This window comes from Poeciliopsis prolifica, unplaced genomic scaffold, assembly GCF_027474105.1.
Source record: "Poeciliopsis prolifica strain line A6 unplaced genomic scaffold, Auburn_PproV2 SCAFFOLD139, whole genome shotgun sequence".
Classification (NCBI taxonomy): Eukaryota; Metazoa; Chordata; class Actinopteri; order Cyprinodontiformes; family Poeciliidae; genus Poeciliopsis; species Poeciliopsis prolifica.
This window is the reverse complement of record NW_026562514.1, coordinates 133,795-158,372: the sequence shown is the minus strand read 5'-3', so window position 1 is coordinate 158,372 and position 24,578 is coordinate 133,795. Positions and strand designations below refer to the sequence as shown.

At 41.8% G+C, this 24,578-nt stretch overlaps 5 protein-coding genes and 1 pseudogene across 5 annotated transcripts; 1 reads left to right on the top strand and 5 right to left on the bottom strand.

Annotated features, from left to right (window-relative positions):
* Positions 1–279: 279 nt before the first annotated feature.
* On the bottom strand, positions 280–2,587 carry LOC129355622 (histone H4-like). Its single transcript, XM_055025214.1, has 2 exons — positions 2,520–2,587; positions 280–975 (listed from the first exon to the last, which is right to left on the bottom strand). Exon 2 carries the CDS (start codon positions 957–959, stop codon positions 612–614), a length of 348 nt encoding a protein of 115 aa, XP_054881189.1. The 5' UTR covers positions 960–975; positions 2,520–2,587; the 3' UTR covers positions 280–611.
* A 33-nt stretch (positions 2,588–2,620) lies between these two features.
* On the bottom strand, positions 2,621–3,006 carry LOC129355620 (histone H2B 1/2-like). Its single transcript, XM_055025211.1, has one exon. It carries the CDS (start codon positions 2,993–2,995, stop codon positions 2,621–2,623), a length of 375 nt encoding a protein of 124 aa, XP_054881186.1. The 5' UTR covers positions 2,996–3,006.
* Positions 3,007–17,847: 14,841 nt separating this feature from the next.
* On the bottom strand, positions 17,848–20,029 carry LOC129355623 (histone H4). Its single transcript, XM_055025215.1, has 2 exons — positions 20,018–20,029; positions 17,848–18,199 (listed from the first exon to the last, which is right to left on the bottom strand). Exon 2 carries the CDS (start codon positions 18,181–18,183, stop codon positions 17,872–17,874), a length of 312 nt encoding a protein of 103 aa, XP_054881190.1. The 5' UTR covers positions 18,184–18,199; positions 20,018–20,029; the 3' UTR covers positions 17,848–17,871.
* LOC129355600 (histone H4-like) lies at positions 19,963–20,312 on the bottom strand (annotated as a pseudogene).
* A 409-nt stretch (positions 20,313–20,721) lies between these two features.
* Positions 20,722–21,460, bottom strand: LOC129355625 (histone H2A-like). Its single transcript, XM_055025216.1, has one exon. The coding sequence runs from the start codon at positions 21,434–21,436 to the stop codon at positions 21,050–21,052; it is 387 nt and encodes a 128-aa protein (XP_054881191.1). The 5' UTR covers positions 21,437–21,460; the 3' UTR covers positions 20,722–21,049.
* Positions 21,461–21,792: 332 nt separating this feature from the next.
* LOC129355618 (histone H3-like) lies at positions 21,793–22,208 on the top strand. Its single transcript, XM_055025208.1, has one exon. The coding sequence runs from the start codon at positions 21,807–21,809 to the stop codon at positions 22,206–22,208; it is 402 nt and encodes a 133-aa protein (XP_054881183.1). The 5' UTR covers positions 21,793–21,806.
* The last annotated feature ends 2,370 nt before the right edge of the window (positions 22,209–24,578 follow it).

The window sequence follows — 24,578 nt, the reverse complement described above, 5'->3', positions numbered from 1 at the left end:
ACGTTTGGAGCAAAACTCATAGATTTTGTTGCTGGAAAAACAGCAACTAATTTTTTTCTATAAAGTGGCCTGAGGGACAAATGCAATCCTTGAAGTTTTAAGGCCCAGATCCAGAACAGAAGTTCTGGTCCACAAGGCTGATTGAGACAAATGTCTTCAAACATTTTTATTTTATGATGAAACCACAATATAGATTCTGGTTTTTAATGTTCTAGTCGAGGTATTTATGCAACCAGGTTTAGATGATGTTCTTTATTATGCTAGTAGCTGAGGATGGACTTTCTTTCCTTACATCAAAATACATAAAGCATTTTGACTTATACAGAAATGTGAATTAAAGAATTGTATTTCCCACATCAATATTATATTTTGTGCCATCTTAGCTTAGGCTAGTGGTTCAGTGAATACTTTTTAAGCTATACAGAACATCCCTGCTTTAAGTCAACCCTGAACTTCATTTTTATCTTGGTAAATTCAGTACATTTCAATCCCAATGACATTTATGTTGTGAATCTAATACAAATAAGGAACATGGCTCTGCAGACGCAGTGAGTGACTCTTAAAAGAGCCTTTGGGAACATATAGACTCGGAAACGGTGTTAAATTCGACTCTATAGGTATTGCTTTAACACTACCAAATTTACTGTGTAACCCCCGAAGCCGTACAGAGTGCGGCCCTGCCTCTTGAGAGCGTAGACCACGTCCATGACGGTGACGGTCGTCCTCTCGGCGTGCTCTGTGTAGGTGACGGCGTCACGGATGACGTTCTCCAGGAAGACCTGGAGCACACCGCGGGTCTCCTCGTAGATGAGGCCGGAGATACACTTGACTCCCCCGCGGCGAGCCAGACGGCGGATGGCGGGCTTGGTGATTCCCTGGATGTTGTCACGGAGGACTTTCCGGTGGCGCTTGGCGCCTCCTTTACCGAGTCCTTTACCTCCCTTTCCTCTGCCGCTCATGTTGATCTACAAGAGTCTGAAGAGACGATGAGGGTCAGGAGGAGGAAACAGAGACTATATGGGAGACCTGCGGACCTGAGAGAGAACAGGGGCGGAGTCGAGCTCGCTCCTGGTTTTCTCCGCCGTTTCTTTAAATAGCTTTCCTTCGGCAATTCACGAATTCATTTTGAGAGGATGAAAATAAGTGATGCCCCTGATAAGTTTTTAATACAATCAAGAGGAAAGTAAAGAGAAATCTCGTGTTTCAGTTGAGAAACAATGAAATGAATTGAATGTCGGTATTTAGTGAAACTGAAGAGCTTTCAAAAGTAAAATGACAGAAGCCTCCATTGTCTTATTGATAGGACTGTTGCATAATCACGTGTTTATGTTGAGTGGATGTGAATCAACAGTAGATATTTATATTATATTCTTGTACATTATGGACTGAATGGCAAGAATGAGCATTTTATTCATCTGATTATCAGTTTGTGGAATAGCGTTTCATTCTTCCTTTTATTTTTTTGCAATGAAAACTTATCAAAAAATCAATAAAAAATCAATTATGAGTGATTAGTTCAGTTTAATATTTGATGAGAACCTACAGAAAAATGATCCGTTATACAGTTACCTGATTTCCTAAGTGTCTCAGAAACTTTTTATACAGTGAAATTCATGTCTGCATACAATTTAAGAGCATGAGTTTGCCTCAGACTACATACTGCTCATTAAAACATGATATAACTGTTAACTGTAGCGTTACATTAATTTGTATAATCCAAAAATTTGACTTTGGTAAAGAAGTGAAGTGGCTGAGATTGTAGTTCAGAACCAGAATCACTTTTTATTCCAACATTTCCACTGGTGAATGAAATGAAATGTGACTTTATGAACATGAAGTCAGTGGTGGTTTAGTGTAATTTGTCCCACTAAGCGTGTTGAGTGAGCTCAACACGTCATTGAAACTGGACGAAAAAGTTCCTGACCCCAAAGCTTCCTCTGCTATGTTTCTCTCTGTTGTTCCTCTGAACGTTTTATATTTTATAGTCGTCAAACAGAACATGTTGGCAGTTTCATAGCCACAATTATAAACCATTGGACGTTTAAAAATAGATATTATGATAAGTCACCGAAATGGTCAAACCACAAAATATCCACATTAAGACCATCAGATGCAATAATTACCCACCAATAAACAAAGAGCTGGAAGTTTTTTTTTCTCTCCCCTTTCATTTTATGATTTTATCTGAAATGACAAGTTACTAGGTATACTTTCTGGGTGAAAGTCTAAACTGGGTTTTGTTATTGAAATATACATCTTTTGTCAGGACAAGTTGATAAATAAAATTTAAGCCTCTATCATGGATAGGAGTTTATGGGAAGGCCAGACAACTGCCTGATTAAAATGTCCAAACTTCATGGTCGACCTTTTGAGTTTTTTTGTTTTTCTTTTTGCTGCAGCCACATGAAGTTTGTGAGCAGATATGACACCCAAGTTGGGACTCTTTCAGATTTTAAAGTGCAGTCATAGCTGCTTTAACTTGCACAAGAGTTTTTTTCTTTTTACATTTCTCCACCTACCTTTTAGTTTAGCTTAAAGTCATAAGGAACATGGCTCTGCAGACGCAGTGAGTGGCTCTTAAAAGAGCCTTTGGGTTGTTGCATTCACAGCATTAGCCGGTCTACTTGGAGCTGGTGTACTTGGTGACCGCCTTGGTGCCCTCAGACACGGCGTGCTTGGCCAGCTCGCCGGGCAGCAAGAGCCGAACGGCGGTCTGGATCTCCCTGGAGGTGATGGTGGAGCGCTTGTTGTAGTGAGCCAGACGGGAGGCCTCGGAGGCGATGCGCTCAAAAATGTCGTTGACGAAGGAGTTCATGATGCTCATGGCCTTGGAGGAGATCCCGGTGTCAGGGTGGACCTGCTTCAGCACCTTGTACACGTAGATAGCGTAGCTCTCCTTCCTGGTCCTTCTCTTCTTCTTGCCTCCCTTGCCGGCGGTTTTGGTGACCGCTTTCTTGGAGCCCTTCTTGGGCGCAGACTTGGCGGGTTCGGGCATGTTGTCTCTGAAAATTGACAGCGACGACTGACTGTCTGTGAGCGGTGAGGTCTCTGTTATACACCCAGCATGCAAATAGAGCTGCGCCATCCCTCGGCTGTGATTGGCTGTTTCGCTCAGTGGGTAAAACAACAAAGCGCCGACTTCAAAACGAGTCACGTGGGGTTTAGCGACAAAGAAAGAGGCGGGAGTTCATTTTACTTCATAGAGTCTGAATGTTTTCTGCTCGTTTCAACTCACTTCTATTCATTTAATGACCCCAATTCACAATTGAATGAACTGAACCAGACGGTTGTCACGCAGTAAATTCACATCAGTTTTGTATTGTTTTGTACTGTTTCTTATTATTCTACCCATCTAAAGAGGGGCCTTTTTGGAGGTTTTATCATATTCAAGAACTCACCAAACTTGGCGACAAGGGAGTTTCAAAATTTCGTATTTTAAGGTCGTTGTAGAAATCGCAAATGAAACGGCTCAACGGCGCCACCTAGCAATTTTTAAAAGCTCATTTGCTATTCCCTTACTTCATCTTAGAGACATGAAATTTGGTACGCTTGTAGAGCTCCCCAAGATGCTCAGAATTTACAATTAATGTCATAGTGCAAGTGTTACAGGATGTCGGCCATTTTAGATTGAAGTTCTGATTTTGACCCGATTTATCTCCTACACAGAAACTCACAGAGGCACCAAAGTTACTGTGATTGATCATCATCGGGTGTCTGACAATACCCAATGGTCGAATGATGACATCATTCGACCATGATGACATCACTTAGGCCACGCCCCTGATAACTTAGTGATAATGGTCAGATAATGGTTGCTATCTGACCCCTTTGACCTCATCAACATGAAGCTGTACCCAGAGACAGAAAACATGTTGGTGTGTTGAGGATTCCAACCCTGACCGGCTTCGATGGAGCATGTGGGCGTGGCGGCGTGGCAGACTTTGACTATTCGCTGTCAAATATCAAGATTCAGTTACTTCCATATGCAAGATTACAGCTGCATCACACATCCTGTGTCTCTCTACAGAACAATCCTGAACACATTTCCATGATGTCATCAAGTGACCCGCCCACTTTTAATCATCTGTTTTTTCTTTTGTATGTTTTACTGTTATTCTATCATTCATATGGGTTTCATCATGTGAAAACTGACTAAAAACGATAACATGATGAACTCTGTGAATGCTGGCTGCTGACCAAACCGCATTGGGGTGGAGAAATGGCGAGCTGCAGTCCTTCGCCATGTGCATACGATCGGCTCTAAATCACACATGGATCATCCGACTGGCGCCAAATTGGATATGTATGACCTTTGTTGACCTCTAAAGAACCCAACAGCATTGAAATGTATTTTGACTCCACTGCGCCCCCTACATTCATCCACCAGCTATATCTCCTCGCTAAATCCACCAATCTGCACCACATTTTTTGTGCGTCGTCAGGGAGTGCCGCAGAACGCATCGATACGTACCGCCTGGTGGACGGATGCAGAAACTGCACAACAGCTTCTGTGGTGGCTGGCGGGTGGCGGTTGCTAGTACCCTGCGGTGGCCAATAGGCCGGAGCGGCGCTTGGCTGCGAAGGACGCAATACTCGAAATACTCCAGGAAAAAAAAGCCAGTTTAACCCAGTCATACATATTCAACTTTTTTTTTTTAAAGTAATTTGTTTTATTTCAAACAGGTTTTTCAGAGGGAAAAAAAGAAGAAATCAGAAGAAAAAAAAACACCCAGAAACAAAATAGTCAGTATAGTTTCTTCGCACAGTAAATCAGGAGATCAGAGAACAAACGATTCACTTCATGTCACACGGATTTCAAAGCTTTATTTGTGAAACAAGCAAAAGCTGCGCTGGCATGTAAAAGGGGTTTTGTATTAAACACCCATATTAATCATGATGCAGGGGGGAAAAATAAAAATAATTTCACCTGAAGAACTTTCTTTGGGGTTTTTTTCTACAGGGTTGCTGGAGCAGGTTAAAGGGTTTGAGAGATAAAGAGGCATTCCTGAAGTATTTCTAATCACCTCTCAGTCGATCCAGACGGAGATATTAAAACGTCTGTGGAACCAAAAACCCACAGCAGGAGGAGAGCAGGTGCTTCTGCGCCGTTCATTGGTTTGAGCTTTTGACTCAAAATGAACAGGAAGGCACAATCTGCCCACTTTATCGCAAGCCACAGTCACAGACTCTCTTCTTCCCGTCGGGAACTTTTTAACTCTGCATTTTGTTCTCGCCACTTTCACCACAAACACCGGCAGCTTGAATTCACTGGTGCACAGGTTGCCCTCCTGGTTCCAGCCTTTGCCGTTGCAGATTTCTACGATAAGGTTTTTGTTTGAGCTCTCGATGAAGGTCTGAGTTGGTTCCTCGCAGCGATTCAAGAGGCTTATGTGTCTAGGGAAATAAATATATTGTTTTAAAAAAAAACATTCATGTTTTTCATTTAAAGAAAGTTTTTCTTCATGATGTCACAAGTCCTTCAGTTAAACTCACATTATGAATTAGAGTGTGTTTGATTTGAACTGAATCACATGCAAACCACAGTTCATAGTTGTGGCTTCGATATGACAGAGTTACGCTTTCATACCAGCAGCTGCTGACGTTTATTCTCACCTTTCACTCAAAGGTATTGACATCAGTAACTCACCTCTGCCAGGCAGGTTTTGACCTGGTGTCAAAGTTTTTTGGAAGGATGTGTCTTTTTTCAAAGGTAAAGAAAGCGTTTCGTTTTTTGGTCGGCTGACAGGGCAGTTTGTTTAAATCCTCGATTCCCAGGACGAACCGCAGAAGACGGCGACCAGCAGGATGACTTGCATTTTCTTGTCTGCAGAGGAAGAAACTCAAAGTAACTGAATGCCATTCAAAACGTTTGTCACTTCGCTTTGAAGCTGTGATTGGGACGTAAAAAAAAAAAGAAGTTCCTTGGTCATAATTTAAGAAGCTGTTTCATTAAAGATGTTTAATTATCAATCAGAAACAATCGACTTCAGATGCAAGTTATAACTCAGGAGATATTTATTTCAGTTCAGTGCATTTTTATTCTGGAGGTGTGGGAACTCACTGAGCAAAATGATCAAACGACGAAGGATTTTCAGATGGCTTATTATCTGACGGCTTCTTTTGAAAAGGCCCAGCAGGCCAGAGGCCACGTATTGGAGGGTGAAGGTAAAGTCTGGTCTGAGAAAATGTTGAGGCGGAAACCGCCGTCACCTCCAGACCAGTTAACGGGTGAGAGAGTTGCCTGGCTAAGCGGCGCTAAGAGGAACAGGAAGGTGGTGGTCTGCACTCTCTCACGTCTGGTTTTACAAACACGTTTTTCATGATTGCGACGCTTCAGTGGGACGAACTTTCACCACTTTGAAAGTGCATTTTGAATTACCTGTGCAATCAGTCAGAGCCACGTTTACTACCAATTCTCAGGGGGTTGGGTTTTCTGCACCTTTTAGGTGTGACCTATGAATGCTTCTCTTAAGTCTTTCTCTACACTAATGATTTTCTGTTTTTTGTTGGATCATTTAGCAGCATTGCTCACTGTTGCTGAATTTAGACATTGTCGGTGTGGATTCTGTTCCTCTGTCAGCAACTCAGAGCCGAGTGCTGGACAGTCACTGTTTATCAGCCATTGGTACATTTATTCTCTTTGTGAGCAGAACTAACAGTCAGCTGAGCTCTTTGTAAACACAAAGAATCTGAAATGTTGCTGTTTCACTTTATTGGAGTCAACGGACAGCATTAAATAACGTTGCGTCTCACTGAGATGAAGCTGCTGCTGCACTGATGAGCAACCAGTAGGGGGCAGTGTAGCAGTGCCTCTAACAACACCTTTAACATCTATGCATAAAAGGCTCATAAACTTATAAACTTTGCAAACTGATTCAGGTCTGAGGAAGATTCAAATTATCAGTAATTATTGATATTTCTCTCTTTTTTTTACATTATGCCTACATGTGTGAGGATGAACAACTAACTCAAAACATAACTACTCGTTATCAGCATATTGGTTACATTTTCTAACATTTATTGCAAAACTAGAAAAAAAAAAGGTTCATAGCAAAGCAGCTACTTTAGTCACTGAGACGTCTCAGAACTGCAGAGCCGTGTTGAAACATGATCTGCGATTGGACAAAATCAGGTTTCATATGAGCTTTATTGGGCCATATTCAAAGCAACAGTGATTTGTTTAACATGAAAACAATTAACTTGATCATATGTACGACTGAAACCAGATATTTCCACGTCTTCTGAATTTAAAGAAAGTAAAAAAATGTCTCCAAAACACAATTTCAACAGGTTTTCTGGTATTTAGCAAATAAAAACAAATTTAAATAACTCGAATGAACCTAAAACAAGAGACATTTGGTCTGACTTAGTTTCAGACTCATCTCAATGTAATGTGTCTTATATTCAGGAGACGTAAATTTCTGGTTTCAGTTGCACTTTTGAAAGCTTTACACTTTCACACAATGCTTGTATTGTATTCACACCGTATCCAAAAGAGAACAAAAACTACACTGACATGTGAAATGGTTATTGTAAAATGTCTACTCTTAAGAATGCGAAGCAAATAAAAACCTTTGGCGCTGGACTTCTTTATTTCTTGTGCAGGATGGCTGGAGCGGGTTCAAGGGTTTGAATTTACCAATAATAACAGCGTAGAAGCGTTTTTAATAATCTTAGCCGATCCTGATTGAGATGTTAAGTTGCTCATCAGACCAATCATCATCATCATCATCATCATCATCATCATAATCATCATCATCATCATAATCATCATCATCATCAGCAGCAGCAGCAGCAGCAGCAGCAGGGGAGCAGGTGACTTTGCGCCGCTGCTTGGTTTGTTGTTGTCCCTGGAAATGAACTGGAAGGCAGTGGTTGCCAACTTTGTCGCAGGCCACCGTCACCAGTTCTTCTGTTTTCCTCGGGGTGTTGAGAATTGTGCAATTCGCTCGGTTCACTTTCACCACGTACACGGAGTTTTCGAGTTGCTCGTGCACAAGTTGTCCTGCCAGTTCCAGCCATCGCCGTTGCAGATATTCTTAAGCAGATTGACCTTTGACCGCTCGATGAAGGTCTGAATTGTAACGTTGCAGCGGTTCAAGCGTCTTATGTGCCTGGGAAAGTAAACAGGCTGCGTTATTCAAAGCGTTCGTTCATCTAATTTAAAAAGGTTAGCTTTTTTTAAAACGAAGCCATGAGTCTGTCGGATAAACTAACATTATCCATGCACAGTATAATGTGAATGCATGTCAGAGTTTGAAAACAAACGCTTGTTTTTTAACGCTGTATTTTTGACTCACAATATCAGTTTTGTGACTGAAAATGATTAAGATTTTCTATGTTTTGTTCAAAAACAGAGGAAAGTCTTTTGAGGGCACATCCATTTCCGTCCCACTGTACTGGAGAAACTCGTCGATTGGGTTCATATTGGATTCATGTGTGTTGAGACTGAACTGGATCCCAAAGAGCAGAACATAGAGATGAGTTTTAAAATAAGAAACCTTCTAGTTTTGACTTCACTGATTTATGCATATATTAATAACTCAATAATTGCAGGTTTTCACCCCGATTTTAATCAACACATGACTGAACATTCGGTCACTCACTTCTCCCACACGGATGTTGAATCAGTTCTGAACTTTTTCGGAAGGACGTGTTTGGCTTCAAACTTCTTGTAAGCGTTCTGGTGGTTGCTCGGCTGACACGGACGATTGTTGTAGGAGTCGTCCTCTGCCGCAGCACAGCTGCACAGGACGGCGATCAGCAGGACGACTTGCATTTTCTTGACTGAAGAGGCAGAAACTCAGTTAGTGAATGCAATTCAAAGCTTCTGCTTTGTTCCTCTGAGTAGTGGAGCGCTTGTTGTTTGCTGTAATTTGGATGTTAAAATACTTGCATTGCTAAATCATCATGATTATTATATAATCTATTTGAGACAAATAAAAAAGTCATGACTGTTCCAATATCATGTCACTTGAACACAGTGACATGATATTTATTCTCAAAAAGGAGCTAAAAACTAGAATAGACCAAATGACAAAGCCATTAGTATCTTCGTTTATAGCTGAGAAGCTTTGACTCACCTTCCATGGTCTCCACTCTCTGTCTTGTGTCGAGACAGGAGAGGTTTCTGACGTTATAGTCAGTTGACCGAGACCACTGCGTGACCCGGCTCACAGCAAACAGCCAATCAAATGACCGAAATCAACCGGCACTCTGTTAGTCTAAGGTCACGATCAACAAATATTCACACTGCTGACTCAAATCAAGCGATTGTTTTTTTTTTTCATTTTTGACAGATCACCCTTGTGGCGAGCAGTGACGATTGAGGTTGGAACATTGCAGAGAGAAAAGCAACGAGAAGCTTTCAGGAGGTGGCGGGCCGAAGAACCGGTTAGGACATGAGTTGATTTAATTTGGGGGTTTTTGTTAAATTTCACCTTTAGAAGATGAGCGTGCTCCACCTGCTTTCTGATTTAGTCCAACTTTTTTGCTCTCTGGCCTGTAGAGTGACTGCAGTCGCCTCATCCACTGTGCATCTGTTTTGAAAGGAGCGAGGAACCATCAAAAACCAAGTATTGGATGGAGAAGCGGTGGAGTGGAGAGCTCTGAGCGATGCCTGACAGAGGCTCAAGATGCCTCATCAAGTTAGTGTTAAAACCGAGCATGTGGGTGTTTGTGGCTTCTTTGTCAAATTCCTCTTATGAAAAGGAAGAGGAAGCAAGAGGTCTGCGCTGCACGTAGAAAACTGTGAAGCTAAAGTACGCTCATGCAACACCTTGGTCTGGTTGAGAAGATGTTGTGGATCTGGGAGCCTCCTCCCCCACCAGTCCACAAACCCAGACCGGTTAACAGGCGACACGTTGACCTGACTCACTAATATTAAAAGAGAAATGCGATTAGTAGTACTGCAGAAAGCAGAAAAATAAAGGAGAGAGACATCCAAGCATTTTTAGTTATCAGACCAAAGGTCAGCATCTATTTGAATAAACAGAGCAAATTCATCCCTTCATTAATTCATTGAAACTTGAAGAACTGAGTCATCCCCGATTTGATGTCACTAAGACCATCGGGAAAGGAGAGAGTGGAGAGAGCAGCGACTTCTTGAGGAAGGGAGAGATTTAGCAGTGATTTGTGTATAAAAGGAATAATAATTCTTCATTTCCATGGTTCCCAGTCAATGAACTGCTTTTGGTGGCACCAGTAGCTCCACCGTATGTCCTAAGACCTACAGCAGATGAGGACACCAGGAATGGTTTTGTTATTTGCATGGGGAGATTTTACAATGTAAAAATCCAAAGACTGAATCAACCAGTCCTGTAGTACTTTGTGGAAGCAAACATTGCTGTGGATGTGATCCAACATGCAGGGTTAATTTTTCCAACACAAAAACATGTTAAAGTTACTATTGTTTATTTGTTAGGCTACTAGAGAATGGGTTAAAAACAATTCAATCAACAGTATTTGGGTGTTTTGTTTATTTTTTATTAACTTACGGTTTTTTTCAGGGTCGTGTTCTTTATTTGCTTCCTGGCCACTTTATTAGGCAGTGCTTGTTTCTACGTCTCCTTTTCTCCCATGTTTGTGCTGACCAGGTTCTCAGACGCCGAGCTAACGCTCAAAACAGCCCAGCAGCCTCTGCCGTTTGGTTTCCGTGGTTTTCAAGTGAACAGGAAGGTGGTGTTCTGCACCTTTGTCACAAGACCAGATCACATCTTTCTCTCCAGATAAGTTTTCATTACTGCAAGGCGTTGGCCTGTAGACACATGTTGGTACCAGATTTTTCAAACGTTTTATATTTAGAACCTACATGTGTGTTATTGATGCTTCTTGCTAATTATAGTTGTTTTTGTTAATCTCTCCTCAAAATCCATGGCACAGCACACCTGAACAGCTTTCTATCTTGAAATGAGTGAAATATTTTTGTTTCTTCTCAAACCTTTCATTAAAAATATTGTTTGCAAACATGCTCTGTGCTAATGAACAGAAGCTTCATGCACATATTTCCTTAAATTCAAACCTGTGCAGCTTTGACTCTCTCACAATCCTGTTCTCCTTATTGGTGGCTGCCTAGCAACCGTTACAGAATGACATCACTGCCTCATTTGAGGGAGGGGGGGTTTGGGGTTTTCTGCACCTTTCAGGCGTGACCTACAAATGCTTCTCTCAAGTCTTTCTCTGCACTAACAATTTCCTGTTTTTTGTTGGATCACTTTGCAACATTGCTTTACAAAATGGAGTTTTATGATAATGATTTAACTTTTTACTGGTTAGATGAAAGAAATGATTTGCTTTAGCAAATTCCAGTGTGGATTCAGTTCCTGTGTGTCACCAACCCTGAGCCAAATAAGTCACAGTTTTACTGCACATAAGTCACTGTTTATCAGACTTTTTTTTTACATAGATACTCTTTGTGTGCAGAACTGAGGATCATTTCAAACACCATCAATCTGAAATGTTGCTGGTTTATTTTATTAGGGTCAACGGACAGCATTAAATAATGTTGCATGTCACTGAGATGAAAGTTGCTGCTGTACCGAGAAACAACCAATAGGGGGCAGTGTAGCTTTAGATTGAGTGAGCTCATGGAAAACTATTCAAGGCTGGTTTTTAACATATCCAAACGACTTAAGTAGTTTAGATCTATTTTTTTAACATCCCTTTTCTCTTTGAACAATCTCCAAGATGCTTTTTTCACATTACAGTGATGTAATTTATCAGCCAGTTTTATAGATGAGGGTCACACAATAACCTTTTAAGTTGTACAGATGTTGCACCAACCACAAAAAATGAAATTAAATTAAATAAGAGGATTATTGGTTCAAACAGTAGTTTGTGCAGCAATTAGCTCAGCATGATAGCTGTGAGATTTAAAGTGTAAGAATGTGAATTTGCATTCCAGCTCAATGTTTGGGAGATTGTTGGAAAATAAAAATAACTCATATAATCCAGTCCAGTGTTATGGCATTCTTTTTATTAGAGCTTAATCAATTAGTTTTTTCAGTAAGCATTAGTTTGGAGGAGTGTCATTTTAATCATTCTTAATTTATTTGAATATAAGTTTCTATGTTTGCATGTAAAACAACAAAACGAGGAGAAAGACACATTAAAATCAACCCAATTCATTCATTTTATATTTATGATATCAGAGAATCCAAGACATTAAAACCTAACAGACAAAATCAGATACTGTAATGAATATATTTGGTCACAGTAGCTTTTCAAATGTAACAATCCCCGATTCAGCCATTACTGGTTGGAAAATTCACTTTTCTTCTTTTAACAGACCCAGAGTGCCAGAAACTTCAGGGAATGAATGACAACGTTGCTTTCTCTCCTAGAAACCAATATTGACTCCAACAATGTTCAGTTGCGGCTTTGTACCTTTACAATGGTTGTTTTCCTGAACAATCAAAGGTGTTTTACTGGTCCTTCACTTCGAAGATGACAGGACCCCTGATGTTGAAGCCAAGATAAAAATGCTCTGATTCACACGCAGAGTCAACCTGGAAACAACATTTCTCATTTTCTTCCCGCCTACGCTAACAAACGCATTATGATCGTCTCCGCTTTGCATCGTCTCCATTTGGATGGGCTGAAGCATATCCTGGATTTGCGGCAGCTGCCCACACCTCACCACTACCCACATAGCGTTGATCTTCTTCCTTTTCATTTTGTTTCTATTTGGTTCATTGGCGAGCTGAGTGTCCACCATGACTTCCACCACCTCGTCCAGTCTGGACTTGTGGATCCATCGGCTAAGTCCTGAGCCCTTCCCTAGAAAAAACAGTGGCAGCAAGTAACGACCTCGAAGGTATTTGGCGTAGACCTTATCATAGGCTTTTTCCATCAAGGCGACATATTCTTCTATGTCGAATTCATATATGAGGCCAGGAAGGAGCTGCTCAGATTCTTCTCCTGTGTTCTTCTCTTTTACATCTGCTTCCTCTGTAGTTTGTTCTTGAAGCTGATCCTTGTCTGTTTCAGGTTCTCGTAATTCTTTGGCACTGTTTCTTGGCCTGCCTTTAGATGCTCCTCTGGCCAAAACAACATCAGGACCAAAGGTAAAACTCTGGGTCTCTACTGTTTGCCCGGTGGGTAGAAACCTCTGTAGGATCGCCTGAAGTTCTCTAACCAGGGTGTGTGGAGGAGAGCGGGCCCTTTGTTGTTCAAGATGATGTTTGAAAGGATGTACCTCTCTGCCACTTTCACGTCATCTACATTTGCCTCATAAGCGGTCTTTAACTCATCTCGGGTTTGCTTCAGCTGTGGCTGTGTTTTCTCAGTCACCGCAAACTTGAAAGCTCGTTTTTCCTTCGACACGAAAAGGCCGTGATTCAGGCAATCGAGAAGAGCAGGGAAGCTGGTGGAATCGGCTGCGTCTTCCGCCGTGTATAGTTGATAGCAGCTGGCGACATCTTTCCAAAAGTAATCTGGTTCTGCTGTTGTCCTGTCAGGCTGCGAGTAGCTGAGATACCACTCAAAGAACTCAAACTTGTCTTCAACTGCCAATTTGTGGGTGTCCTCAAACGGATTATGTTCATGTTTCTCAGAGATGATTTTGGCCACTTGAATGAAACCAAAATGACCTCGGTTGTTGAATGAATCAGAGTAGTTGGCACAGCCATCGTATTCACCCCATTCAGAGTCTAACTCTTTCTCTGCTTTCATCTCTACATCTTTGAACCCTCGAAGGCCTTCTCAGCCATTGTTTTCAGCTCACTGGATTCTTTGGCCCCTCTCAGTAAATGGTTCTTGTACACTTGTCCAAGGGTGTCTGCAGCATATGAGTTGTTCTGGGCTCTTTTGATGGCTTCTTTAGCCCATTTCTCAGCGTTTTTGAAGTTTGGGTAACGTCCTCCACTGTAATAGCCGAGCAACCGTTTGGGGGAAGCAGTGTTTGTCTCGAAATTTGTTTGAAGCTTTTTTCAAAACCAAGAGAGCGTTAATAAATTTTTCTTGCTCTATGATGTCTTGAATTAGCAATGAAAATTTATCCTTGCCCTTTGGACCCATTTCTCTCCTTGTTAGCAAATCTTTGACAAACTGGACAGTGTGAGGTTGGACTTCTTCTCCACAAAGCAGAAACACACAGTCCAATGCTAAGGAACTTCTGGGAATACCAAAGTAAGTCATTAGCCCCACAGACCTTGCAGCAATATCTGGATTAATCAGGTGGACCTTCGAGCCAGATACTCTGAGGAGCTTAGAAAATGGTCGCATTCTGACTTTGAAGGGAGGACCTCCATAGATGGGATCAGGCGGTCCCAGGATTTTTCGACACTCTTCCATGGTCAGGTAGGAATAGGGAACATAGGCATTCAACAGAGCCAACATTGAGAACAATTTTGTGTTGGTGGACATTGGGTGGATCTGCACATGTGCAGAAATGTACGGTTCACAACAATAATATAGACTATTTCTTTCATCAAACCTAAGGACATAGTTCATATCTTCTCCTGAGTTACTGTCCATGATGGTCACGTCAAACAGAAGGGTCTTTTTTTTTGTGTTGCTTCTGCTTGAAAAGGTTGTTTCACCACAGTTTGAAATCCTGAAAGCAGAAGAGACAAGGTTCTTTATCATAAGTATTCAAAATAACAAGACATAGTGAGATTAAAGTGTTGGAAGTTATTGGAGTATTGTGAAGTATTTCTGCTCTAACAAACTGAACCCAGAATATCAAAGCCCACAGAATGGTCCAGATCACATCACTCAGACTGTGTTGAGAGCCTTTTTTGAACAGCTAATTAATACATTTCCTGACATATTTATCATTTTTTCTTAGCCAAGCCAAAGTGCCAACCTGTCCAAAGACTGTCGTCACCTTTCCTCTGTCCAAGCCAAATCCATCTTCAATGAATTTTACCATCCAGGTGATATTGAAGAAATGTTTGGAATAATCACACTACACATTGTCACTAATCAGGGCTAGTTTCAGTTTGCCTACCATTTGCCTAAAGTTTGCCTAAAGTCTTACTGAAAATCTCCACCCTTCTCCATAATATGCTGACACACCCAGGAAAGAAGGAATTTGTCTACTAATTTCATCATCCGGTGTGTTCAGACTCATTACAAGCAATGATGAGTCATTTTGCATAAAAGTCTTGTGATCAATAAACAATATGACCCTAATATTATTAAAATCATGAAAAGTGTTCGCAACACCAGTTGTAGGTTCCTGGAGGTCCATCTGACATCAAGAAATCATGATTTTCTTGTGAGACAAACCTTGGATCCAAAGCAAGATTTATTAGTTTTCCTCATTCTTTTCAGTTTTACTTAGTAGTTTGGATCAGTGGTTTCCAAACCTGGTCTCCAGTTACTCCTGTCCTGCAAGTTGCAGGTGTCTCCTTGCTTCCAAACGCCTCACTTAAACGAATGGGTGATGGCTTCTGCAGGGTTACTTGAGGAACAGGTTCAGGAACCTCTGGTTCAGATGAATGTCACCAGTCCAGTTAGAGCTTATCGACATAAGCATCTTAACCAGAAGTTAAGGTATGCTGACAAATTCTTGTACTTTGGAGTGGCAATGATTTGAATAAGCATGTAGTGAGTTCACTCCATCTATTGTTTATAATATCCATCTTCATGAATACCCAAACAGGTGTTCATAAAGTCTGTCAGCTGTTAAGTTTTGCATTCCAGATAATCAGGTGTTGCCCTACCTTGGTAATCCTGAATAGAATTAATGACGTTAACAATCACCTTTGCTTGGCATTTACAGTTATTCGTTGCGCAACACAGCATTCTGCAGATGCGACACTGGAAGCGTCCTCACATTAACAACAACACAGCAGAAAGAGTCTGGCAATGAGAACTGCTGAGGAAACCATCAGTGCCTCGTCTGCAGGGCATTTACAGAGAGAAGATGGCGTCTTAACATACCGCTCACAGCAATTACTCCTGTCGTTTGGGGAAAAAATACAGAAGGACATTTAAATAACTTTTTTCCCCTCACAACAACAAAGATGTGGCATGCAGAGTTGGGTTATAGTATATTTATTTATTTTTTTTATATCCTTGTCTGTGGATCTGTGAATCTCGGTTTTGTTTCTGTGCAATGCATAGAAATAACATATGAAGTTTGTTCATTCATTCATTCATCTCCAATGCTTCAGGATCCACTTACTTGTAAAATGAGTATGACCAGAGGATTTGTAACGTTTGTAATAATACTTCTTTTTACAAATATGTTTATTACATTTGTAGCCAGAAAGTGCTACAAATGTACATATATATATATATATATATATATATATATATAATATATATATATATATATATATATATATATATATATATTTGTACTGTTACAAATCGAATATTACAATTTCTCATACACAGACTATTTAAATTGTTTTTGATCATATTCAATGATTGGCTATACAAATATATATGTATGATTTGACAGTAATCAAAAATATGACACAAACATTTATCCTTTACCCACAGAGATAAATAATCACACACACTCTTCAATCATCTTACCTGTCAGAGTTCCAGCAGGTGTGCAGGTGACTGAACAGTAGAATGATGTTATTTATAATCAGATTTAACCACACCCTCCCCATGGTTTCAATTTCTCGATCTCAATGATGACGTGAGTTTCATGTTACAACGCATTCCTTCCCTGGTTTCCATATGTCTGACTCAAACGTGCTGCGGTTATTAATAGCTCAACTTGAAAGGATTGGCCGCTGAATGAGTTGTGTTTCTTCGCAAATGAAAGCAAAATGATTGCCTTTCATTTGCGTGAAAGGCAATATTCAAACCAAATCATTTGGTTTGAAAATTTTTTGTTGAAAAAAAATGTCCAAATACTTTAAGTTGACTATACAGCATGAAGGAAATGCATGAAGAGGTTTCATGTCAGCACATGTAAAGCTGGTTTAGAAGGCTGCAAAATTGTTGCCTTTAAATTGTTTTTACCATCTGCACTGAAAGCTGCTCCAGTGGCTTCCCATCATATTTACACCTGGTTTTCCCCCAAACCAAAACAACCTGAAAGCTGCTGTGTCAATAATCCAGGAGGGTTTTTATCATGTCTCCCAATAATCTTTGCATAAAGTTATAGATGGTGTCTAAAAACAGCAACACGGCAGATGATGTGTTTTAATTACTGAAGGTGAGGCGCCTGTGGTGTTGAAATGACCTTTGATACGATGAAACCTCAATGCAGGAGCATTAGAGCCTTTCAAAAGCATTTAGAAAGGTTTGAACACAAAGACATGGTAACTTTAGAAAACTGGAGAATCCCCCGAAAGACAGAAAACATTATACAAGTTATTTCAACTTGTATAATGTTACATTTTCCATATTGGCTAACTAATGTTATTTTCTACAGCAGGTGAAATTTCCTCAAAGCAGAGAAACATCTCAGCCCAGTCAGTGAAAAGTTCAGTTTTAAGATATTTTGCAGCTGTAATAAAGGCTGGACCAAATTTAAAGGCTTTTGGTCCAGCCTTTAAATTAAAGATTAAAACAGTGTCGAAAAGTTGCGTATCGGCATCAAAGATTCAGTGAGAAGCTTCATGAAATACACCTGGAGGACGTCATTATAGTGGCTGCATGTCCACTTGGCCACTTGAGGGCGCAGTGGAGCAGCTTCATTTTCATCCCTACATTTAACTTTTGAGAGTCGATTGCAGGTTTTTTGTGATTATTTGTTGCACTTGACGTTTACAGCAACCCTTTCCTACACTGTTACGTCATCTGCATTAAGTATATGAAATGTAACTTTAATAATAATTTATTGCACCAGCATCTTGTTGGACACATTTGACAGGGAATTAGCTGCTTAAAAGTCATGTGTCTGGCCCTGAAAAGGACCTTTGTTTAGTTGGTTTGTTTTGTGCAGAGGTTGCGAGTTTAACCCCCGAAGCCGTACAGAGTGCGGCCCTGCCTCTTGAGAGCGTAGACCACGTCCATGGCGGTGACGGTCTTCCTCTTGGCGTGCTCGGTGTAGGTGACGGCGTCACGGATGACGTTCTCCAGGAAGACCTTGAGCACACCGCGGGTCTCCTCGTAGATGAGGCCGGAGATGCGCTTGACTCCCCCGCGGCGAGCCAGACGGCGGATGGCGGGCTTGGTGATTCCCTGGATGTTGTCACGGAGGACTTTCCGGTGGCGCTTGGCGCCTCCTTTACCGAGTCCTTTACCTCCCTTTCCTCTGCCGCTCATGTTGATCTACAAGAGTCTGAAGAGACGATGCGGGTCAGGAGGAGGAAACAGAGACTATATGGGAGACCTGCGGACCTGAGAGAGAACAGGGGCGGAGCCGAGCTCGCTCCTGGTTTTCTCCGCCGTTTCTTTAAATAGCTTTCCTTCGGCAATTCACGAATTCATTTTGAGAGGATAAAAAATAAGTGATGCCCCTGATAAGTTTTTAATACAATCAAGAGGAAAGTAAAGAGAAATCTCGTGTTTCAGTTGAGAAACAATGAAATGAATTGAATGTCGGTTTTTAGTGAAACTGAAGAGCTTTCAAAAGTAAAATGACAGAAGCCTCCATTGTCTTATTGATAGGACTGTTGCGTAATCACGTGTTTATGTTGAGTGGATGTGAATCAACAGTAGATATTTATATTATATTCTTGTACATTATGGACTGAATGGCAAGAATGAGCATTTTATTCATCTGATTATCAGTTTGTGGAATAGCGTTTCATTCTTCCTTTTATTTTTTTGCAATGAAAACTTATCAAAAAATCAATAAAAAATCAATTATGAGTGATTAGTTCAGTTTAATATTTGATGAGAACCTACAGAAAAATGATCCGTTATACAGTTACCTGATTTCCTAAGTGTCTCAGAAACTTTTTATACAGTGAAATTCATGTCTGCATACAATTTAAGAGCATGAGTTTGCCTCAGACTACATACTGCTCATTAAAACATGATATAACTGTTAACTGTAGCGTTACATTAATTTGTATAATCCAAAAATTTGACTTTGGTAAAGAAGTGAAGTGGCTGAGATTGTAGTTCAGAACCAGAATCACTTTTTATTCCAACATTTCCACTGGTGAATGAAATGAAATGTGACTTTATGAACATGAAGTCAGTGGTGGTTTAGTGTAATTTGTCCCACTAAGCGTGTTGAGTGAGCTCAACACGTCATTGAAACTGGACGAAAAAGTTCCTGACCCCAAAGCTTCCTCTGCTATGTTTCTCTCTGTTGTTCCTCTGAACGTTTTATATTTTATAGTCGTCAAACAGAACATGTTGGCAGTTTCATAGCCACAATTATAAACCATTGGACGTTTAAAAATAGATATTATGATAAGTCACCGAAATGGTCAAACCACAAAATATCCACATTAAGACCATCAGATGCAATAATTACCCACCAATAAACAAAGAGCTGGAAGTTTTTTTTCTCCCCTTTCATTTTATGATTTTATCTGAAATGACAAGTTACTAGGTATACTTTCTGGGTGAAAGTCTAAACTGGGTTTTGTTATTGAAATATACATCTTTTGTCAGGACAAGTTGATAAATAAAATTTAAGCCTCTATCATGGATAGGAGTTTATGGGGAGGCCAGACAACTGCCTGATTAAAATGTCCAAACTTCATGGTCGACCTTTGAGTTTTTTTGTTTTTCTTTTTGCTGCAGCCACATGAAGTTTGTGAGCAGATATGACACCCAAGTTGGGACTCTTTCAGATTTTAAAGTGCAGTCATAGCTGCTTTAACTTGCACAAGAGTTTATTTCTTTTTACATTTCTCCACCTACTTTTAGTTTAGCTTAAAAGGTAGGTTATTAACAGAGTTATTTTATTATTTTATTACTAGGAGTGTTAAGTTTTATTAACACTGCACAGTGTTAGCCAGTGTAAAATTTTTACTCGATTTAGAGTTCAATTTAACTCTGAAAATGTAACACTGTTGAAAGAGTAACATTAACACCAATTCCGATAGGGAACATATAGACTCGGAAACGGTGTTAAATTCGACTCTATAGGTATTGCTTTAACACTACCAAATTTACTGTGTAACCCCCGAAGCCGTACAGAGTGCGGCCCTCTTGAGAGCGTAGACCACGTCCATGACGGTGACGGTCGTCCTCTCGGCGTGCTCTGTGTAGGTGACGGCGTCACGGATGACCTTCTCCAGGAAGACCTGGAGCACACCGCGGGTCTCCTCGTAGATGAGGCCGGAGATTCGCTTGACTCCCCCGCGGCGAGCCAGACGGCGGATGGCGGGCTTGGTGATTCCCTGGATGTTGTCACGGAGGACTTTCCGGTGGCGCTTGGCGCCTCCTTTACCGAGTCCTTTACCTCCCTTTCCTCTGCCGCTCATGTGGATCTACAAGAGTCTGAAGAGACGATGAGGGTCAGGAGGAGGAAACAGAGACTATATGGGAGACCTGCGGACCTGAGAGAGAACAGGGGCGGAGTCGAGCTCGCTCCTGGTTTTCTCCGCCGTTTCTTTAAATAGCTTTCCTTCGGCAATTCACGAATTCATTTTGAGAGGATGAAAATAATAATAATAATAATAATAAATAAAAAATCAATTATGAGTGATTAGTTCAGTTTAATATTTGATGAGAACCTACAGAAAAATGATCCGTTATACAGTTACCTGATTTCCTAAGTGTCTCAGAAACTTTTTATACAGTGAAATTCATGTCTGCAAACAATTTAAGAGCATGAGTTTGCCTCAGACTACATACTGCTCATTAAAACATGATGTAACTGTTAACTGTAGCGTTACATTAATTTGTATAATCCAAAAATTTGACTTTGGTAAAGAAGTGAAGTGGCTGAGATTGTAGTTCAGAACCAGAATCACTTTTTATTCCAACATTTCCACTGGTGAATGAAATGAAATGTGACTTTATGAACATGAAGTCAGTGGTGGTTTAGTGTAATTTGTCCCACTAAGACAATATTCATAATTCTATAAGTAATGTGTTTGAGAAAATTGGGTGTTTATGATGTTAGTAAAGTCAGCATGAGTCTGAGCTCTTCCAGTTTAGTGTGTGGCTCTTAAAAGAGCCTTTGGTTGTTTAGTTTCCAGCGCAGCGGGGTGTCTGGGTTGTTCTACTTGGCCTTAGCGGCCTTCTCGGTCTTCTTGGGCAGCAGCACCGCCTGTATGTTGGGCAGCACTCCACCCTGAGCGATGGTGACTCCACCCAGCAGCTTGTTGAGCTCCTCGTCGTTGCGCACGGCCAGCTGCAGGTGACGCGGGATGATGCGGGTCTTCTTGTTGTCGCGGGCGGCGTTCCCGGCCAGCTCCAGGATCTCAGCGGTCAGATACTCGAGCACAGCGGCCAGATAGACGGGGGCTCCGGCACCGACCCGCTCACCGTAGTTGCCTTTGCGCAGCAGCCTGTGAACGCGGCCCACCGGGAATTGGAGTCCTGCTCTGGAGGAGCGGGTCTTGGCCTTGGCTCGGGCTTTTCCTCCGGTCTTTCCGCGGCCGCTCATTTTGCTGTTATTGTTTGTTTCTGGAGACGAGACTCGAGAAAATATGAGCAGCGGCGGCTGAAAGCGGCTTTATATGTCCGCGCAGAGGAGCGGGACGATGCCGGCGACCAATCAGAAAAGCTCCCGGCAGAGCGGGACGGAGAGGCGGACTTTTTGAACGCGGCGTCCTCCAATGAGCGGCGGACATTCAGAGGTGATCCGACGCCTGTGGGCGGGGCTGAGCTGCAGGAGGAGCCGCCGACCAACCAGGATCCGGAGCGGAGCTGCAGCGTCACAGAGCGACGCCCAGAGCCTGAGCTTAAGAGCAGCGGAGCGTCGGCGGGTCGCAACATTTGGTTTTCTCTCTGGATCCCGATCGGAGCAGCAGAACATGGCCAGAACCAAGCAGACCGCCCGTAAATCCACCGGAGGCAAAGCCCCCAGGAAGCAGCTGGCCACCAAGGCGGCCAGGAAGAGCGCTCCGGCGACCGGCGGCGTGAAGAAGCCTCACCGCTACAGGCCCGGTACTGTGGCTCTGCGAGAGATCCGCCGCTACCAGAAGTCCACCGAGCTGCTGATCCGCAAGGTGCCCTTCCAGTGGCCGGCCCGTGAGATCGCCCAGGACTTTAAGACCGACCTGCGTCCCCAGAGCTCAGCCGTCATGGCTCTGCAAGGAGGCCAGCAGGCCTCCCTGCTGGGGCTCTTTGAGGACAACAACCTGTACGCCGAGAGGGTCACCATCATGCCCAAAGACATCCAGCTGGCCCGCCGCATCCGCGGAGAGAGAGCTTAGAGGCTGCAGCAGCTACAACAACACAAAGGCTCTTTTAAGAGCCACACATCAAACTTTAAGACATTGTTTCCACTTATTTATTGACAAAATGTCTGAATTGATACCACTATTCCCACATTTCATCATTTTATTGCCAGAAAAAGCCGTTTTCAAATGTAACTGCACTACATAAAAATACAGCTCTTGAAAATGGAAGATTTTTAATCGGCAATTTCTCACAATTTTGTCCAGAACCCAAAATTCAGCAGCACTAAAGGAGCTTGTGAGCAATTTCATAATTCATATATGAATTTGATTATTTTGATTTACTCTGATTATTCCCCTTTCTGTATAAAGATACTAAAACTATAGTGATGTTTTATAATATGAACACTGAACCACCCATAAAGTTTTGAAAAGGAAAAAAGTCTTTCACACTGAAGGTAATGACACACAAAGATCCAGTTAATGAGCAACTCAGATTTATGGAACAAAAACAACTTTCAATGAGTCCAGGCCAAAAGCATGAGTATGAAATTCATGCATAACATAAGTAATAAAAGCTGTTCAACACACTTGTTGGCATTATCAAAAGTCAATAAAAGCATAACACATTATGTCACTAACATATCTCATCATGTTTTTAAAAAGCAAGATCAGAAATATGTAGGACATTCATTAAAATAATTAAAAAAAAGAATGTTTGAATAATGCTTTCTGATTCAAAGCAGTGTTTTTTTTGTCGCCTTGTCTCTTTGTTTGGAAATCTTCAAGGCGTCTTCAAGGGCCCTCGAAGGTCCCTCCTGCAGCTGGTACTTTGAAGACGACAGGACCCCTGATGTCAAAGCCAAGATAAAAATACACGGTGGTCTTTGCCTGAGTGCCAGATTTACACTCTGTTCTGGCTTGCATTTTCTTCCCTCCAACAGTAACAGTCACAACCTTCGGCTGCACTGTAAAAGTCATGACTGAGCGTGGGAGTGGCTGAAGTATCTCTTGGATTTGCGGCAGCTGCCACACCTTCCCACTACTCCACATCTCGTTGATTTTCTTCCATTTCATTTGGTTCCTATTTGTGTCCCTTGGTTCCTATTTGTGTCCCTTGGCGAGCTGAGTGTCCACCATGACTTCCACCACCTCGTCCAGTCTGGACTTGTGGATCCATCGGCTAAGTCCTGAGCCCTTCCCTAGAAAAAACAGTGGCAGCAAGTAACGACCTCGAAGGTATTTGGCGTAGACCTTATCATAGGCTTTTTCCATCAAGGCGACATATTCTTCTATGTCGAATTCATATATGAGGCCAGGAAGGGACTGCTCAGATTCTTCTCCTGTGTCCTTCTCTTTTACATCTGCTTCCTCTGTAGTTTGTTCTTGAAGCTGATCCTTGTCTGTTTCAGGTTCTCGTAATTCTTCGGCACTGTTTTCTTGGCCTGCCTGTAGATGCTCCTCTGGCCAAAACAACATCAGGACCAAAAGGTAAAACTCTGGGTCTCTACTGTTTGCCCCGGTGGGTAGAAACCTCTGTAGGATCGCCTGAAGTTCTCTAACCAGGGTGTCTGGAGGAGAGCGGGGCCCTTTGTTGTTCAAGATGATGTTTGAAAGGATGTACCTCTCTGCCACTTTCACGTCATCTACATTTGCCTCATAGGCGGTCTTTAACTCATCTCGGGTTTGCTCCAGCTGTGGCCGTGTTTTCTCAGTAACCTCAGCCTTGAAAGCTCGTTTTTCCTTCGACACGGAAAGGCCGTGATTCAGGCAATCGAGAAGAGCAGGGAAGCTGGTGGAATCGGCTGCGTTTTTCGTCGTGTATAGTTGATAGCAGCTGGCGACATCTTCCCAAAAGTAATCTGGTTCCGCTGTTGTCCTGTCAGGCTGCGAGTAGCTGAGATACCACTCAAAGAACTCAAACTTGTCTTCAACTGCCAATTTGTGGGTGTCCTCAAACGGATTATGTTCATGTTTCTGAGAGACGATCTTGGCCACTTGAATGAAACCAAAATGGCCTCGGTTGTTGAACGAATTTGTTTCATCGGCACATTCATTCTCGGCTTTCTTCTCCACATCTCTGAAGGCCTCGAAGGCTTTCTCTGCCATATTATTTACTTCCCTGGGTAATGTGAATTTTTCCTTTAACCAGTTCTTATACACCTGTCCAAGGGTATCAGCAGTAAAGGAATTTTTCAAATCTCTCTTGATAGCTTCTTTTGCCCATTGTTCTGCTTCGTTATAGTTTATGTCATGTTGATAATACAAGCGAGCAATTGTTTGAGGATAGATGAAAATGTCTTGAAATTTCTGGGAAGCCAGTTTTAATACATCAAGAGCTTCAGAAGAACTCTCTATATTCAATATGTCTTCTATCAATGTTGAGAACTTCATTTTGCCATTCTC

Bases quoted from the DNA above. Each gene is read 5' to 3' on its own strand.
- LOC129355622 (XM_055025214.1), bottom strand. From the start codon at position 959: ATGAGCGGCAGAGGAAAGGGAGGTAAAGGACTCGGTAAAGGAGGCGCC.
- LOC129355620 (XM_055025211.1), bottom strand. From the start codon at position 2,995: ATGCCCGAACCCGCCAAGTCTGCGCCCAAGAAGGGCTCCAAGAAAGCG.
- LOC129355623 (XM_055025215.1), bottom strand. From the start codon at position 18,183: ATGAGCGGCAGAGGAAAGGGAGGTAAAGGACTCGGTAAAGGAGGCGCC.
- LOC129355625 (XM_055025216.1), bottom strand. From the start codon at position 21,436: ATGAGCGGCCGCGGAAAGACCGGAGGAAAAGCCCGAGCCAAGGCCAAG.
- LOC129355618 (XM_055025208.1), top strand. From the start codon at position 21,807: ATGGCCAGAACCAAGCAGACCGCCCGTAAATCCACCGGAGGCAAAGCC.